At 45.4% G+C, this 18,169-nt stretch overlaps 1 protein-coding gene and 1 non-coding gene across 6 annotated transcripts in view; both read right to left on the bottom strand.

Annotated features, from left to right (window-relative positions):
• STAT3 (signal transducer and activator of transcription 3) overlaps window positions 1-18,169 on the bottom strand; it is a 68,161-nt gene that overhangs the window by 2,430 nt on the left and 47,562 nt on the right. Inside the window, exons 9-23 of one of the 5 annotated variants that reach the window (XM_047845512.1) lie at window positions 16,554-16,712; window positions 16,331-16,423; window positions 15,410-15,469; window positions 10,892-10,921; window positions 10,699-10,792; window positions 10,540-10,587; window positions 7,834-7,917; window positions 6,907-7,005; window positions 6,428-6,563; window positions 5,091-5,143; window positions 4,767-4,861; window positions 4,511-4,650; window positions 3,801-4,010; window positions 765-807; window positions 367-429 (exon numbers count right to left, since the gene is read on the bottom strand). In XM_047845512.1, coding sequence (XP_047701468.1) covers window positions 405-429; window positions 765-807; window positions 3,801-4,010; window positions 4,511-4,650; window positions 4,767-4,861; window positions 5,091-5,143; window positions 6,428-6,563; window positions 6,907-7,005; window positions 7,834-7,917; window positions 10,540-10,587; window positions 10,699-10,792; window positions 10,892-10,921; window positions 15,410-15,469; window positions 16,331-16,423; window positions 16,554-16,712 — 1,369 coding nt within the window. In that variant the 3' untranslated portion in view covers window positions 367-404. Of the gene's footprint in view, window positions 1-38; window positions 49-366; window positions 480-764; window positions 808-3,797; window positions 4,011-4,510; window positions 4,651-4,766; window positions 4,862-5,090; window positions 5,144-6,427; window positions 6,564-6,906; window positions 7,006-7,833; window positions 7,918-10,539; window positions 10,588-10,698; window positions 10,793-10,891; window positions 10,922-15,409; window positions 15,470-16,330; window positions 16,424-16,553; window positions 16,713-18,169 lie in introns of all 5 variants that reach the window. The other 4 variants (XM_047845511.1, XM_047845510.1, XM_047845509.1 and 1 more) reach the window with 4 other exon arrangements.
• TRNAK-CUU (transfer RNA lysine (anticodon CUU)) lies at window positions 9,719-9,791 on the bottom strand. Its single transcript has one exon. It is a non-coding gene; the product is annotated as a tRNA-Lys (tRNA).

The raw sequence follows: 18,169 nt of genomic DNA, 5'->3' as shown, positions 1-18,169 counted from the left end.
CCCAGTCGAGGTGGGTGTAGCTGTGAAACACCTAGCACGTTTCAGAGACTTAGCACAAAAACAAAAATCTCATCAACGTTTTCTTACGTGTTAAAACGCTAGCGTTTGGGATTTATTGGGTTACAGAAAATGTATCATTAACGTTAACCTCCCTTGTTTCTTTTCACTGGTTTTAATATGGTTATTAAAAAAGTCGCACTTACGTGCGTGGTGCACGTTTGGTTTCCAAGGGACAGCGCGGCTCTAGGACCTCCCTCTACCGGTCTACGTGGCCAGCTCTGGGCTCTGTGCGTGGGACCGTGGGCCCGGCACACAAAGGGGGCACACTTCCCTCCCAAGGGCAAGGTCTGTCGACCAAATACTCACCAAACTGCCCTCCTGCTGAGGGTTCAGCACCTTCACCATTATTTCCAAACTGCATCAATGAATCTAAAGTGCGGGGGGACATCGGCAGGTCAATGGTATTGCTGCAGGTCGTTCTGTAGGAAATGGGGAGCAGCAGGAGGGGAAAGGGCCGGGTTGACAAGACACAATGGAGAAAAAAAAAAAAAAAGAACAAAACACACACACACAAGCCATCAAACTCTGGTCTCCAACAGAAAAATAAAAGCTCAAGCTTTTTAAACACACAGGGTCACTCTGAGTACTACGCGTAGCCCAGGGCATTCCAGCCCCTCTCAGGGTAGCTCTCACCCAGTGTCCTACTCCCGGAATAACTGAGGACACCAGAAATGAAGGCCAAATTTAGAAGGGAAGCCACTTACGGTGTCACACAGATAAACTTGGTCTTCAGGTATGGGGCAGCACCTGGGAAGAAGAAAACTGGGGCTTACTATGGTGACCCCACTGTGGGTAGAGGGCAGGTGGAAGCCGGCCGCCTCATCAGGGCAGACTTGCCCCTCCCTCCATCCTTGAGCGGAGATCGTTTTGAACCTGTCTCCCCTCAGGGCTGCCCCCTCCACCACTATGTACTATCTGATGTTCTGGGTGCTTGCAGCTGGGTAGTTCAGTTCTTGCTGCTATGCCTTCCAGAGCTGCAGAGACTTCTGAGCACACACCCTTGTCCCACCTGAGCCTAGACCAATGCCACCTTTGTGTGTTCATTCTCTCCCTAGATGATGTGAACATTTAACTGCCCGTGTGTGGTCTGAGGATCGTATTCTGGCCTGGTCGACTCTCTTAGGTAACTTCTCTGCATGCAGGAACGGAGCCTATGCAGTCTGGGCTCCAACACCCCCGTCCTGCTGGGACACCAAAGCCACCAAGTCTTGAAGAGAATATGCAGATTGCTAATGCAGTTCCAAAGCCCAGGGTCACACCTTCCATTCCTACGGCACTGATCTGCCTCTCCCACATTTTTAGGTGAGTATAGGAGTAACCCCCCAGTTGGGTAACTACACCGCACAAAAAGCGGCCGCTTTATAAAGGGAGGCTGGCTGGTATTGCAGCACCGTCGACTCTGGGCTGGAAAACAGGAGGCCCAGGCCTCGTTATGTCTTCGGCAGCTAGGAGACCTGGAGCAAAGCACTTTCTACACCAAGAGGGAGGCGGAAGAGGGAGGCATCCATCTCCGTCATTTGTAATTCTTGTTCCATACTTAGAAATGTGAGGACTGGAATAAATGAATTTCAGGTGCTCAATGTTTACACCAAGAGGTCCAGGAGACTTGGAGATACTGGCACGACATCTGGGAGAGTCAGGTGAACAAATCACTTGGGGGGCATGGGGCCCGGTGGGTGGGCCGAGAGAAGCACAGTTAAAAAGTTTGAGGTTTATAGACAGACCAAGGGATCAGAAAGTATGGTGACAATCTGAGAAAAGGCATTGTCAGGGGGTCGTTGGACTGCCAACCAAGGTTATTTTTGGCCAAGAAATAGATTCATACGGTGCAGAATCCAAAGATGTACCCAGGCAGGGTTCTGGTGTCTTCTAAATCCACTGTGACGCAGACCTGTGGGGAGCTGACATCTCAGACAGAAAAGGATTTAGTTCCCCAGTGATCAAGGTAGCTGAGAAAACTAGCTTCAGCCTCAGATTCAGCAAGAGCAGAAGCAAAGGAGAAACAGGACTAAACGCCGAGCTCTGGCTGTGTACAAGGTTGTACATATACTTCATCCAATTTGTAAGGTAAGGGGGTTGTCATTTCTAAAAAGGGACTCTCTCCCTCAAGCCATCGGGAAATACTGTGTGGGGTCTGGTGGAGAAGTAAGGAGGAAGGAAGGGTCCTGGGAAGATCATCTATCCCTGGGGACAAAAATATTTTCATGATGGAAAATGGGAGGAAACAGGCACAGATCCACGTCCCCGAGGACTCCCACTTTAATGCAGGGGCTCCACTGGCAGGGCGCCCCCCCCCCCATCACCTTGTTCCTGCCACCCCAAGCCCCTCAGTGCCCACTGCATACACCTGCCTCCCTGGGAGGCTGGCAAAGCACTCAAGTCACTAGTTCCTCTCTCTTGTGCCGGGGTGGGGTGGGGGTGGGGGGGTCTTGCCCCTGAGAAAACACTAGTGACTCCAAGCAAGAAAGGACCTTGCTTCCCGGTCACACAGGATGGGTGATGATAACAGAGGACACAGCCTCAATTGGGAACTTGGATCTTGAAAGCAAAATGAGCCAAAGGGACCAGCACTTGGACCTAAATGTCCTCAGCAGAAGGAACAAAGAGTAGAGTGTCAGGGCTGATAAACAGATCTCCCAACTGAAGCCCAGCTGGAAAGAAAGATAAGTAGCAGACAGGAAGTGAGAGTTAGCTCTTCTACAGTATGAATAAAACCCAACACCAGAACAAAGGGAAGAGGAAAGTCAATTGCCAAGTAACTCAAGTTCCTTCTTCCAAGTCCCAGTCTTCCCCATCCAAGAAATTCCTCGCACGGGATCTCTGTGAACAGGGATCTCTGTGAACAGGTGGGAATGTGCGTGTGAGCTCTTTGCACAAAGACAATTTTTCCAAAAGCAACTGGGGTGGAAGCTACCCTCAAAGGATCACTTCAAAGAGCTCTCCAACTAAGGGAAGTTAAATAAAAACAAAGAATGGCAAATCACAGACTCCCCAACAGGATCTGGACAGAGAAGAATCCAGAGAGCCAAACCAGCAAGTGCCAAAGGCACAGACCAGAGGGGCTGCTCCTCCTTGCGGAGGACTAATGGTTACAAGCTTACTATGAAACATTTGCTATACGACTTACACCTGTGCTCTTGCACATTAAACAACCGCTTTATTTCAATAGCTGCATGTTCTCAATCCCAATTCCGCGCCCTCCCACCGTTTGCAGGCTCCTCTTCAATCACCACGCCCCCCACCCCTCCCCGCTCTGCTCGTAAACCACGTTCCAGTGCTGCTAACACTCATTTCCTCCAGAAAGCCTTTCTCCATCCCGCTCGACACTGCTCACATTGTTCAGCGATGGGGAAAAGGAAACATGCTAGACTCAAGGCTGAGTCGCCAACCTTCCAGTGTAAGAAGCGGTGTGCTGGCAGGGCATCCTGTTACTTAAGAATTCTGTCCTCGCGCTCTCTCGGCAGTATTTTAGATGTTTGGGGTGAGTTGAGTGTGTGTGTCTATTTCCCCGTTTAGCCTGCTGGGTTCTCTGTAGGACAGAGACAAGTGACTTTGATGCCCCTCCTCTCTCCAACCCTAACAGCCACGACCAAAAAGCACTCACTACTGAGTGCTTATTTCCCATAAGAGGAATAAAGGTCACCAGGCTCTTTGGGCAGTGACCTACCTATCCTCCAAGAATCCTGCAATTTCCCATTTTTTCCCAGAAAAAGTGCCCAACGCGGAAAATCAACAACTACCTGGGTCAGCTTCAGGATGCTCCTGGCTTTCTGGTCGACAATACTTTCCAAACGCCTCCTCCTTAGGAATGTCCGGGTAGAGATAAACCAGCGGAGACACGAGGATGTTGGTAGCATCCATGATCTTATAGCCCATGATGATTTCAGCAAACGACATGTTGTTCAGCTGCTGCTTGGTATATGGTTCCACGGACTGGATCTGAGTCTTGCCTGTCATCGGATATGGGAAGGGAGGATAATGGCCAGGTAATCTTAGAGAAAACTACCTGATTTATTTTTCCTTGAAAAGGAATGGCTTATGCCAACCTAGTTCTTGAGCCTCAAATATCCTGCCCAGTCACCTGGCACTATAAAAGTGCTCAGCTGGCGTCTGGAGAGGTTACCCAGTTGGGTCGTCAGCAATATACCTGAATAACTACTTGCATGAGCTAGATTAACAGGATAAATTAGAAAGGAGATGAAGAATGAGATTTAAATCGGAAATTTGTAGGCAAATATTAGCTCCTGAAGAAAGCAAAACAAAATTGCCAAACAATCCTCCAGCTGAAAGAATTTGGAAGAAGTCACTGAAAAATGTTTTTACAAGTCCAAGGCAGGGGAGTGCGAAGCCCATCTTTGCCCACTAGGGGGCAATAGGTACTTGAAACTAGTAGTGGCCACAGCGGAAGCAGCAACTGCCACCAGGTGGGGCGGGTGAGAGTCAAACTTACCGCTGATGTCCTTCTCCACCCAAGTGAAGGTGACACCTCCTTCTTTGCTGCTTTCACTGAATCTTAGCAGGAAGGTGCCTGGGGGCTTGGTGCTCAAGATGGCCCGCTCCCGCTCCTTACTGATAAAACCCATTATGTACCTGGAGCCAAAGAACAGCAACAAGATCTGGGCTGATGGGGTCCCGCCCCTGGCCTGCTGAGAGCAGGTGACGTGTTACACATGTGCACTCTGCCGGACACAAGAGCTTCAACCTACCCTTCATTCCAAAGAGCCAGGATGTACTTTTTCACAAGATCAATGATATTGTCTAGCCAGACCCAGAAGGAGAAGCCTTTGCCGGCCATGTTTTCCTGAAGAGAAGAATAACGAGAAAGCCAAGTCTACTATCCCAGCCTTTTCCTTCTTAGGGACACAGTGCCACCAAAATCCCCAGGCCCATCTACCCTCAAGTAGGGCCTACGGGCCGCTAGACCATGAGTCTACAGCCTTCAGGCCCAGTGCCGTCCCCGACAACCTCACGGGTGGGCGTCCCTCCCGCTCCCCACTCGGCAGCGACAAGGATTTAACAAGATGGCTTACTTTGCAAAATTTAGCCCACGTAATCTGACACCCTGAATAGTTCACACCAGGTCCTGCAAGAAAAAGAATAAAGCAGTGTAACTTCCAGCTTCAAATCAAGGATTTTATTTCTTTTTTTTTTTTTAATTTTTTTTTTCAACGTTTATTTATTTTTGGGACAGAGAGAGACAGAGCATGAACGGGGGAGGGGCAGAGAGAGAGAGAGACACAGAATCAGAAACAGGCTCCAGGCTCTGAGCCATCAGCCCAGAGCCCGACGCGGGGCTCGAACTCCCGGACCGCGAGATCGTGACCTGGCTGAAGTCGGACGCTCAACCGACTGCGCCACCCAGGCGCCCCTAGGATTTTATTTCTTAAGACAGAACATACATTCATGCACATCTGTCCCACAGTGGGCCAAGTCACCATCGGTTTTCACGTATTTAAAGGTTCCCACCGTTGTGTCCATGTATGTGTGCACACACAGGTACACACACGTACACAGATGTACATAATCCCATCGTGTGATCACCTGTGTTGTTGTTTAGACTAGCAGAGGTGGTGGATGACGTATCGAGGGTCCGTCCCCCCACCCCCCGCGACTCTTCCTAGCCTCATGTGGTGGCAGCTGGTGCTCAGGGACCAGCAGCACACAGTAATAAACTGACAGTGTTAGAGGGTCACATTTGGCGGTGGCACAGGATAAGGCTACTTACAGTCCAGGTAGCATGTAAAATAAAACAGTCCACTAAATTTTTTTTTCCCACAGGAAAAAATAAAAACAAGCCTACAGTTTATTGAAGAAATGGACATGGACGTCAAGCTTTTGCCTCTGTCTTCTAACACGCACTTAAAAAATAGCTTCCTGGGGGGCCTGGGCGGCTCAGTCGGTTGAGCGTCCGACTTCAGCTCAGGTCATGATCTCACGGCTCATGAGTTCGAGCCCCGCGTCGGGCTCTGTGCTGACAGCTCAGAGCCTGGAGCCTGCTTCAGATTCTGTCTCCATTTCTCTGCTCCTCCTCTGCTCGTGTTCCATCTCTGTCTCTCTCACAAATATGAAAAATAACTTAAAATAACTTAAAAAAATTTTTTTTAATTTAAATAGCTTCCTAAGGTTAGCCAAAGTAGTGCTCTGGAAGGGTGAGGGGTCCAGCCACCGAGAGAAAAGAAATCTGCCTCCCACCTCAGAAATGATCACCAGGAGGCATCTCTACTCCACCCCACCTCCCCAACTGCTGGAGCACATGTTTTCAGGCCCCAGGACAGTGTCTGGCTCAGCAAATTTTCCTGAATGAATAGCCCCACAGGCCAGACTCCTTCTCTGAAGAGGGCAACAGGGAAAAGGGGGAAATGCTGACCTAAGAGCTTCTCTGCCAGCGTCGTCAACTGCTCGATGCTCAGGCCTCGCTTTGTGGTGGAGGAGAACTGCCAGCTCAGCACCTCAGCCACTTGATCCCAGGTTCCAATCGGGGGCTTGGTGAAAAAGTTCACGTTCTGTTGAAAACGACACATTTGCTCATTTATTTTTTTTTTAACTTTTTTTTTTAACGTTTATTTATTTTTGAGACAGAGAGACAGAGCATGAACGGGGGAGGGTCAGAGAGAGAGAGGGAGACACAGAATGTGAAGCAGGCTCCAGGCTCTGAGCTGTCAGCCCAGAGCCCGACGTGGGGCTCGAACTCACGGACCGCGAGATCATGACCTGAGCCGAAGTTGGACGCCCAACCGACTGAGCCACCCAGGCGCCCCAACACATTTGCTCGTTTAGATGGAGACGGTGGTGCTTGGTGACCCACGCTAGGACCGCGACAATGGTTTCCGAAGGATGGGCGCTTACCTTGGGGTTGTTGGTCAGCATGTTATACCACAGGATAGATGCCCAGGCATTAGGCATCTGACAGATGTTGGAGATCACCACAACCGGCAAGGAGTGGGTCTGTGGAGAGAGTGGGGAATAAGCTGGGGAGGCAGAGGGCCCTCACAGCTTCAAATGTCTCTTTAGTCAGACCTGCAGGTTTCGAATAAAAGAATGTGCCTTAAATCACACCTGCTGCCAGCCCTTAGGGAGGAACTCGGCTGAGTCAGCTCAACGCCCAGAGTGGAGAGAATGCCAAGTGCGGGTCACAGGACACAACCAGGAACTTAAAAAATCTGACGTGCTCAAAGCTGGACTCACAGTCCACAGACTCCCCGTTTATAAAACCTGGGAGGCACTCTCCGAGAATTGAAGCTGTATCTGCCCGTTAAACAGACAGGTCCCAGTAGGCAAAGACTAGGATTCTTGCTTTTCCGGGTATAGCTTTAATTTAAAGATGAAGAAAGTTGATAGAAGAGAATGCAAATGCCATGATTTCCTGTACACTAAAAACAGTGGCTGTCTAAAAAGCCTATTTTGCCCAAACTTTATAGAGTCCATTATAATTTCTATGCACAGATTAATAATATATTAATTAATTACAATTTCAGTACTTTCATATACTGAAAGCTGAGTATACAGTTGACCCTTGAACAGCATGGGTTTGAACGGCATGGGTCCGCTTATACATGGATGCTTTATCTTGATCTAGAGTACTGTCCTATAAACGTATTTTCTCTTACAATTTTCTTGGCAACATTATCTTTTCTCTAGCTTACTTTATTGTAAGAACACAATATATACAGCATATACATCATTCTACCTTCTGTAGAAAAAATCCCAACTAGAAGTTCTTGTCCGGAATCACCCCTGCGTGCAGCCCTGTCCCAACTCTGTGGCAAAACTCACCTCAAGGTCAATCTTGAGGCCCTGGTGATACACCTCGGTCTCAAAGGTGATCAGGTGCAGCTCCTCGGTGACAATCAGGGAGGCCTACAACGAGAAGGGCACCCTCTTCCTCAGAGAGAATGGCCTTGGATACTAACAGCCGTAGCTGAGGAGAGTGAATGCCACAGCCTCATTGCACCAGGAAGGGTGATCCACCGGGAGGCCATGGACACAGCAGGGACACAACACTGAGAACACGCCCTCTTCAGTGCTACGATCTTCAACCTCATCTTTTACTGGTTTTATTACAATACTATAGACCCAATAGGTTATTTACCAAATGGGTAAGGTGCACAGAAAATCAAAACAATGAACACCTGTACCCACTACCCAGTTTAAGCGAAAGATCATCACCACGGAGATGCTCAGGATGCCCTTCCCCATGCCCTTCCCTGGTCCTTCCTCCCTCAGATGTAACCGCTATTTTGTCTTTTGGGTTTATCGCTTCCCAGTTTTCCTTTAGGGTTTTACTGTATTTATATCTCTAAATACTGTATGCATCGTTCAGTTTTAGAGGTCTGTGAACCTTACACAAATCATACCCTATATATTCTTTAGGACTCGCTTTTTGCATCCCTGGGGTTGTATGAATTTTCTGTTGTTCATTTTCACAGCTCTAGAGTATTCCATCATATGACTCTACCACGAATCCTTTATCTACTCTAGCAGCGATGGTATCTGGGTTATATTTAGGGTTTACAATCAGGCTGCTGTGACATTTTGTACATGTCCCCTGGTGCACATGTGCAAAGATTTCTCTATTGTTAAATCCTGGGAGTGGCACTGCTGGTTTGTAGAGTACGTTCATTTTTTTATTACGTCCAGTTGTTTTCTGAAGTGACAATTTATACTGCCACCAGCAATATGGCAACCTTATTTTCGGTAAGACTTCTCAATGAATTCTCAGAGACGCAATTTCAATTCGTTTTTAAAACACTATCTTTTTCCTAACTATAGAAATAACATATGTTCAGTTTAAAATGCAAATATCACAGGGCGCCTGGGTGGCTCAGTCGCTTAAGCATCCCGACTCTTGATTTTGACTCAGGTCATGATCTCACAGTTCGTGAATTCGAGCTCTGTGTTGGGCTCTGTGCTGACAGTGCAGAGCCTGCTTGGCATTCTCTCTCTCCCTTAAAATAAATAAACTTAAAAAAAAAATAAATCAACTTTAGAATGCAAATATTACACAGACAGCATAGTCTAAGATACTAACAGCAAAATACACAAGCATTGTTTGGTATACATTCCTCGAGAATGTTCTTTTTTTTAAGTTTATTTATTGGGGCAACCGGTGGCTTAGTGGGTTAAGCATCTGACTTCGGCTCAGGTCATGATCTCATGGTTCATGAGTTCGAGCCCCAAGTTGAATTCTGTGTTGACAGCTCAGAGCCTGGAGCCCACTTCAGATTCTGTCTCCCTCTCTCTCTCCCTGTCCCTCCCTCACTTGCGCGCGTACACACGCGTGAGCTCTCTCTCTCTCTCAAAAAGAAACATTAAAAAATAAATAAAATAAAGCTTATTTCTTTATTTTGGGGGGGGAAGAGGAGTTACACTTGTGAGTGGGGGAGAGGTGGAGAGAGAGAGACCAAGAATCCCAAGGAGGCTCTGCGCCAACGTGGGACTTGAACTCACAAACTGAGATCATGACCTGAGCCAAAATCAAGAGTCAGAAGCTTAACTGCAGAGCCAACCAGGCACCCCACCTCCCCACCTGGAGAATTTTTTTTGCATATGTGAATAGAACAAAAACAGTATAGTACACTTTTTAAGCAAATATGCTAATATTCTACTCGAATTATTTTGCATCTTGCTTGTTCTTTCTTTTTTTTTTAAGTACGCTCTATGCCCAACATGGGGCTTGAACTCACAACCTTGAGATCAAGAGTCACACACTTTACCGACTGAGCCAGCCAGGCACCCCACATCTTGCTTTTTCTAAACAAATATGCCACATACATTTTTCTATGTTGTTGTATATAGACTCCTTCACTCTTTACAGTCAAGCATTACAAATGCACTTTTTCTCGCTAAAGGCCTGCTACATTTTAGAGAAGAGGAAAGAATGGGCAGGGCACAAATACCAGAAAAAGAATAGACTATCACAATCTTTTAAAATAATTAAAAACTAGTTTTGGTCACATTTGCCTATTTTATTTAAGTTTATTCTTGACACTGAGAATCCCGTAATCTGAATCAAATGGAGGAAGAGAATAATGGAAATAAGGGGAACAGGTTTTACTCTTTTTCTTAAATGTTTAATTCAGATTTATTACAACCTTCTATCCCACCTCAGTGAGAAAATCAGGACACCAAAAATGAAGCCAGGCAGTCTCAGCGGGCAGGAGTTGGAAGGGGAATTTGGAAAGCCCCAGGCAAGGTGGAAGCTTCTTTTCCACTAAATGGGTGTGGGTAAGTCAGCCAGGGACTTTCCACCCCTCCTTAAAGATGAGCCAACTCCCAGGACAATCAAGAAAATGCTCCAAGCCAGAGAACTCCACGGCAGAGTGACTTCGGACCATGTCATTTTTGACACATGGTGACTTTTCCAAATGACTACAGCTTAACCACAGGTTGGGGTCTCTAATTCAGGCCAGTAAGAAGGCTCTTTTTCTCTCCCCATTAAAGAAAACCCTCCCAGTTGGTTTCGTCCCCCAAAAAACTTACATCACAATTGGCTCGGCCCCCGTTACCACATCTTTGCTCTCTCAGGGTCTGTGGGAAAAGCAGAGAGCACGTGGGTCACGTGAGGCTCCCCCCCACCCCCACCCCCCTCTCCCTCCGCCAGGTGCCCTTGGAGAAGGGGATCCAGGCTTCTCCATGTACCAGATGTTTGAATTCTGCAGAGAGGCTGCCGTTGTTGGACTCTTCCATGTTCATCACTTTCGTGTTTGTGCCCAGAATGTTAAATTTCCGGGATCTGAATCACAGGAGAAAAACCAACCACACAGGTGATGGAGCAGCCAGAGGACAAAGTCAGATTAAACAGATCAAAAGGAAGCCTTTAGGCTGAACTCACCCTCTGAGAGCTGCAACATCCCCGGAGTCTCTGTTAAGAATATAAACTGGTGTTAATAAGACTGGCCCCGTTTCTTCACAAAGTCTACTCTATCCGTAATGTACTCTGCTGGAAAAAAAAACCACTGTTCTCCTGGGAATTTCTGTAAACGATTCAATTACATTTTGTACGTGAAATACGACAACCCTGTACAAGCCTGCCCAATATCAATTTCCCCCTCCCAATAGACCCTTGCATCTGCTCAGGTATCCTTCCAGTCCCCGCCTCCAGGGGATCCTGATTGTTCATTAAGTACATCAGAACATAGCACTCCACGGTGTGGTGGTCCCAGGGCGAGGACATGACCTACACTGTCTCAGACTGGGAAGGAATTACAACACGGGCTGGATTTATTTTCCATAGCTTCAACTGAACATGAGCAAGGAAGCATATGACCTTACTTATACTGCAGCTCAGAAGGGAACCTCACAAAGCCAGTGATACTTATGATGGCGGGGAAGGCACACGGAAGATTCTGGGTCCAGGATGACATAAGTGAGTCACTGATCTGTCAGGAACTTGCCCTAACTCTGCATTTCCAGTTATACTGGGCTGTAAATTTCCTTATTATTTAAGCCACACTGGGTTTTCTGTAAAGGTTTACTACTCCCTGTAACTCAAATCGTCCCATTTCGTATTAGCTGGAAACAATCTTCCGAGCCTGTCTGGTCTTTCAGCTCTATGTGTTTGAACATACAGCTTTTTATATAGTCACATTTCTCAGTCTTTTCCTTTCTTAGTATTTTATTACTTTTTAACGTTTTTTTTTTTTTTTTGAGAGAGCGAGAGTGAGAGCGAGTAAGCGGGGAAGAGGGGCAAAGGGGTAGAGAGAGAGAGAATACCAAGCAGGCTCCACACTCAGTGAAAAGCCCGACGTGAGACTTGATCCCATGACCATGAGTTGGACATTCAACTGACTGAGGCACCCAGGTGCCCCTATTATTTTAGCACTCTTTTAAAAGTGCTTCTCCATTGCTACATATTCATGAATATAGCTACTATTTATTAAATAGAGTATTTCGTGTCGGTTTACAGATTAAAATTGGTCAAATTTTAAACCATTCAGAAGATATCTTTCCATATATCACAGGTTAAAAAAAATTTTTTTATTAATGTTTATTTACGTTTTGAGACACACACACACACACACACACACACAGCATGAGCAGGGGAGGGGGCAGAGAGAGAGAGGGAGACACAGAATCTGCAGCAGGCTTCAGACTCTGCGCTGAGCTGTCAGCAGAGTCCAACGTGGGGCTCGAACTCAGGAGTGGTGAGATCATGACCTGAGCCGAAGTTGGACACTCAACCGACTGAGACACCCAGGCGCCCCCCCCCCCCCCCCCATATATCACAGTTTATAACTTAGGAGCCCATGTTACCAGGAAATTCTCTCTCATGTTTAACCTATATAGCCTTTTTTTTAAACTTTTTTTTGCATCACAGCTTTGACATGTAATTGATGAATAATAAAGTACACTATTGAAAATGTATTTGGATAAGATTTGACACACACCTATATATACTACACACACCTATGAAATCATCAGCCCAAACAAGGTGATGAACATATCCAACATCCCCAAAGTTTCCCCAAGCCCATTTGTAATCCATTTCCCAATCCCACACTCCACCCCACCTTTGTCCCCAGGCAATCACTGGTCTGCTTTCAGTCACTATAGGTGCATTCGTATTTCTAGGATTCTATACGAATGGAAGTATGTATTCTTTTTTCTTGGTCTGGCTTCCTTCACTCAGTGTAATTATTTTGAGATTTCTCATGTGTGGCTGGTATCAACGTTCAGTCCTCTTTATTGGGAAGTGATATTTCATTTACGGATAGACCACAAATTACGAAGCAACAGTGGAGCAATCGGTCAGCGCAAGCTACTTACAGATATGCCGCAAGGGGTCTATTCACTCGCCTGTTAATGGACATTTACGTACAGCCCTTTGCGTGCACATATGCTTTCGTTTCTCTTGGGTTAATACTGAAGAGTGGAATGGTAGGCTTATAGGGTAGGTACATGTTTAACTTTGTAGGAAACTGCCGAGCTCTTTTCCCAGAATGGTTGTACCATTTTGCCATTTTACCATCATTATGTTATACGTTCACCTATGCTTTTAAGATACATTAGCTGAAACATATAAATACATCTGATGGACAGCAAAACATAAGACTCTAATTTCTCATTCAAATCCCCCCTGCCCCCAATATCAGGTTGTCCCAAAACTACTTCCTGAATACTCCATCCTTTACTAACTGATTTGACATGTCATTTTTAACGTATATTAATTATTTATATAAACTTGAAGCCCATTTCTGGACTCAAGATTTTGCTGCCATGATCAGTTTATTCCTGCCCTAGTAACACACACATTTAGTAACTGAAACTCTGTGATACATTTTAATGTCTGGCAAAGCAGCTTCCCATTATTTTTAGTCACTAAAAAAATGTTTTTGAAAGTGAAATGGTGGTTGCCCGGGGGGCTAGGAGGATAGGGAAATGGGGATTTGTTGTTCAATGGATGTAAAGTTTCCATGTCGCACAAGGAAGTAGTTCCGGAAATCTGCTGCACAGCAGTGTGAATATACACAATGCCATACATTTAAAAATAATCAATAAGGTAAATTTTATATATTAATTTTTTATCATAATTAAAAATAACACACCCTTTTTTATTTTCATTATTTTATGTTTATTTATGTTTATAAATATTTTTTTTTAAGTTTATTTATTTTGAGAGAGAGAAAGAGCGCACACATACGTGAATGGGGAAAGGGCAGAGAGAGGGGGAGAGAGAATCCTAAGCAGGCTCCACACCCAGCGCGAAGCTCTATGCTGGGCTCCATTTTACGAACTGTGAGATCATGACCTGAGCCAAAACCAAGAGTCTGATGTTTAACCTATTAAGCCACCCAGATACCCCCAAATACATCCTTTAAAAAAACAAACAAACAAAACAAAACAGGGGCACCTGGGTGGCTCAATCAGTCAAGTGTCTGACTTCGGCTCAGGTCATGATCTCACAGTTCCTGAGTTCGAGCCCAGCATTGGGCTCTGTGCTATGGAGCCTGCTTTGGATTAGCTCCCTCTCTCTCTGCCCCTCCCCCCACTTGCACTCTGTCTCTCTCTCTCTCAAAAATAAATGTTAAAAAAAAATTAAAAAACGTTTCTTTGCTTATTTTTCTCATCTAAGATACAACTTGAAAAGCAAGTCAAAGGTTTAAAAAATTCTATTCACATTTTGCTTGGTGTCATATTAACTGAGAAGAATTAACATCTTTATGATAAAAATCCACAGTCCAGGAATATGATCTGTCTTATCACTTTTTACAATATCCCCTCCTGATAAAATTTCATAATTTTCTTCAAATAGATCTTACACATTTCTGTTATGTTTATCACAATATATTTTTTACTTTTGTTGCTTATTGTGAGATTATGCTAATACGTGGTTGAAGTTATTAATTTTTGTTTATTTTTATTAAGACTACCACCTTCCTGGGCGCCTGGGTGGCTCAGTTGGTTGAGCGTCCGACTTCAGCTCAGGTCATATCATGGCTTGTGAGTTTGGGCCTCACGTCGAGCCCCTGTGCTGACAGCTCAGAACCTGGAGACTGTTTCTGATTCTGCGTCTCCTTGTCTCTCTGCCCCTCCCCCACTTGTGCTCTGTTCTCTATCGCTCAAAAATAAATAAATGTAAAAAAAAAAAAAAAAAAAAAAGACCACCACCTTCCTCAAGTCCCTTATTTCATTAGTAATTATTTTCCAGTTCATTCTCTTCATGATTTCCAGATAAATAATTACGTCACCAAAAATTAAGGATACATTTTCCTTTTTCAAACCTCTTCAAAGTATATGTGCATTTTAATTTTTGAAAGGTATTGCCAAATTTTGAAAAGTATGTGCCCGAGGGGTGCCTGGGTGACTCAATTGGTTAAACATCTGACTTCGGCTTAGGTGATGATCTCGCGGTTCACGGGTTCGTTCGATCCCCACGTCAGGCTCTGTGCTGACAGCTTAGAACCTGGAGCCAGCTTTGGATTCTGTCTCCCTCCCTGCCCTTCCCCTGCTCACGTTCTGTCTCTCTCTCAAAAATAAACAAACGTTAAAAAAAGAAAAAAAAAAGAAAGAAAAGGATGTATTCCATTGCGTGGTGAAGTGTGGAACAATAAAAACCGTCAACTTTTCCCCATATAGTCAGGGTTTTATATGACATGCATAAATTACACTTACAAGTAAAAAATTAAAGAAAAAGAGGGACCCAGAGTCACAATAGCAATTGAAACTCATATCTGTACCACTAGCTTTGTGGTTTTGGTCAGGGCAAGGCTTCCGACAATTTTTGTTCAATAAATGAAGCTCCTTGAATGGAAATAATCTCTAAGTTCACATGGTATCTGTTAAAGTTCTCATTTCTCTGTCTCTCATTTGAAAAAAAGAGAAAAAAAGAGCAAAGATACGGAGTACTTACTTGTCAATGCACACTTTAATTTTAAGCTGATAATTTAACTCAGGGAATTTGACCAGCAATCTATTTCAAAAAAGAGGGGGAAAAAAAAGTTTCTGAGTAAAGGAAAAAAAAAAAATCAGTTTCAAAGAAAAGTCAGTGCGCTCCCCCAGCAACGTCTACTTGAAGGAATATAAAATTCACAACGCTTTATTTCCAAAAGGTGAATGAAGCACAATCCCAAATCCCTCTTCCTGCTTAGTGCCGTCTTTGACCTTATGTTGAGTATCACCCCTTCAGGTCAAGAGCTCCTGAAAAGAAAGCCTAAGAAATCCGAACCTGGACAAGGTTGTGAGAGATTCAGCGAAGGATAATAAAAGCCATTTCATGAGAAATATTACGGGAATACGTGCTCTACAGCTGGTATTCCTTCTATTAAACCTGAAACCTAACGCCATACACCAAGCTTCTGAAGAGGGAAATTTCACTACGGAAGGGCAAACCCCAAAGCACCTGTTCTGACTTGGGTGTGAAAGTCACACCCCACCCTCCAGGCTCACCACCCACCTGCTCTAATTACCTCTTAGCTTCTAGATCACTAAGCCTTTCTCTTTCTCTTAAAATCCTCAGGGAAAAGTAGGCTCAGAGAACAGAAAATAACCAGCATTATTTTGCCTCCCTTGCAGGGCAGAAGGAGACACAACGAACTAAGACCGTGGGCTTGACATTTCAGGAAGATGCCCACGTAACCTCGAAAAGAGGTAACCGTTCCTTCACTTCTGACAGAGGAGTCAAAGAGCAAGTTGATATTATGCCAACAAATTCCATACCCACCATACTATCGCCTGTGATGCCTGGAAAGAACAACCCTGGCCACCAACTCTCTTTCATCCTAAGAGCATCTCTCAGTGATGTATCTACCAGAAGAGGAAGGACAGGGCCCACCTGACTTTGGTAGTGAACTGGACGCCAGTCTTGATGACCAATGGCCGGTCGGGATGCATGGGCATGCAGGGCTGCCGCTCAACCACAAAGGCACTGAAAGGCACAGAGAAGGACGGCAGTCCATAAGCTTCCTGGTGAAACGGTCTTTGTCCTGTGCCTCCAAAGTGAAGGAGGTGTATGTGGCGGGGGAGGGGCCGTGATGAGAGAAAGAATTCTAAGTTACCTTTTCATTAAGTTTCTAAACAGCTCCACAATCCTCTCCTCCAGCATTGGCCGGTGCTGGACAATGGGATCCCCTTTGTAGGACACTTTTTGCTGCAACTCCTCCAGTTTCTTAATTTGTTGGCGCGTCTGAAGTTGAGATTCCGCTAACGAGGTTATCCTGCCAATAAAATAAGAAAGCTACCAGTCACCTGAGTGCAGCACCAGTGAGGGTTAGAGAAGGGGAAGGGAATCCCACCACCATGCGGTCCCCTAAAATAAGAAAGGGTCATTTTTTTTTTTTTTTTTACTGTGGTAAAATATACATAGCATAAATCATTGGCATTAAATAAGGAAAAGTGGAGGTGGGTGGGGGGAGCCTGGCTGGCTCAGGCGGTAGAGCATGTGATAGCTGATCTCCGGGTCAAGCCCTGAGTTCAAGCCCCACGCTGGGCATAGAGCTTACTGAAAAATAAAATAGGGACACCTGGGTGGCTCAGTCGGTTGAGCGTCTGACTTTGGCTCAGGTCATGATTTCATGGTTCATGAGTTTGAGCCCCGCGTCGGGCTCTGTGCTGACAGCTCAGAGCCTGGAGCCTGCTTTGGATAGTGTCTCCCTCTCTCTCTGCCCCTTCCTTGCTTGCGCTCTGTCTCTCTCTGTCTCTGTCTCTCTCTCAAAAGTAACTAACATTAAAAAAATGTTTAAAAAATAAAATAAAACGAAAATAAGCAAAAGGGAATTTCTTTTATTTTTATTATTATTTTAAATAATACCTTCCTCAAATTTAACATTTCAGAGAGGGAGCTAGGCATAAGGAAGAAGTGTTAAAACATACCCCTAAGAAGCATGAATGGAGTTATCATCAGGAGGTAACAAGCATTAGAACCCAGCAATGGAGAATGCGAAATATGAAATTTGGCACTGTCTTCATCCTAACCTGTCTTTGGACCAAAATGTGGGGACTGGGGAAAGGCTGACAATTAGGTGGCCCAAGAAGATGGGTTTGAGCTCGTTCTGCCGCTCACTGTCTGAGCAATCCTGGCCAGGTCCCTTCACCATGCGGACCTCGATGTCCCCTTGCATGAAAGAAGGGGTTGAACTACATGATTAATAAAGACTAAAAGACCTCAAAGAGAGAAAGTGAAAGATTTTAGGGTTGGGGGTGGTAAGGAACAGGGCAGCTGCTGGGATTTCTGGGCTTCCTGACTCTCTTCTGGCACTTCCATTCTCCTATTTCCAGAACTCAAGCTTTTTGGTTCCCTGATCAGAAAGCACTTAAAACAGCTTTCAGTAAGTTGACAAAACTCAGGGTTACTGAGGATATGGACAAACAGGCTTTCTCAGGCAGAGCTGTCCTAAATTTCCAATTTCATGCTCTACGTGTCTGGTGGTTCCCCTTTATGTCAAGTTTCTCATAATTTAAGCTGGTGCATCATGTTCACTGTTGGGCCTTGCACATCAAGGATATTCACCAAGACCTGCTGCATGAATGAAAGCAGAAGAGCAGATAAAGAATGATCCCACTGGGGCGCCTGGGTGGCTCAGTGAGTTAAGCGTCTGACTTTTTATCTCGGCTTGGGTCATGATCTCAGCGTTCATGAGAGTCCTGAGTCCTGTGTCGGACTCTGTGCTGACAG

Source organism: Prionailurus viverrinus, unplaced genomic scaffold (genome assembly GCF_022837055.1).
Source record: "Prionailurus viverrinus isolate Anna unplaced genomic scaffold, UM_Priviv_1.0 scaffold_35, whole genome shotgun sequence".
Lineage (NCBI taxonomy): Eukaryota > Metazoa > Chordata > Mammalia > Carnivora > Felidae > Prionailurus > Prionailurus viverrinus.
The sequence above is the reverse complement of the archived record's forward strand: the minus strand, read 5'-3'. Positions and strand labels throughout refer to the sequence as shown.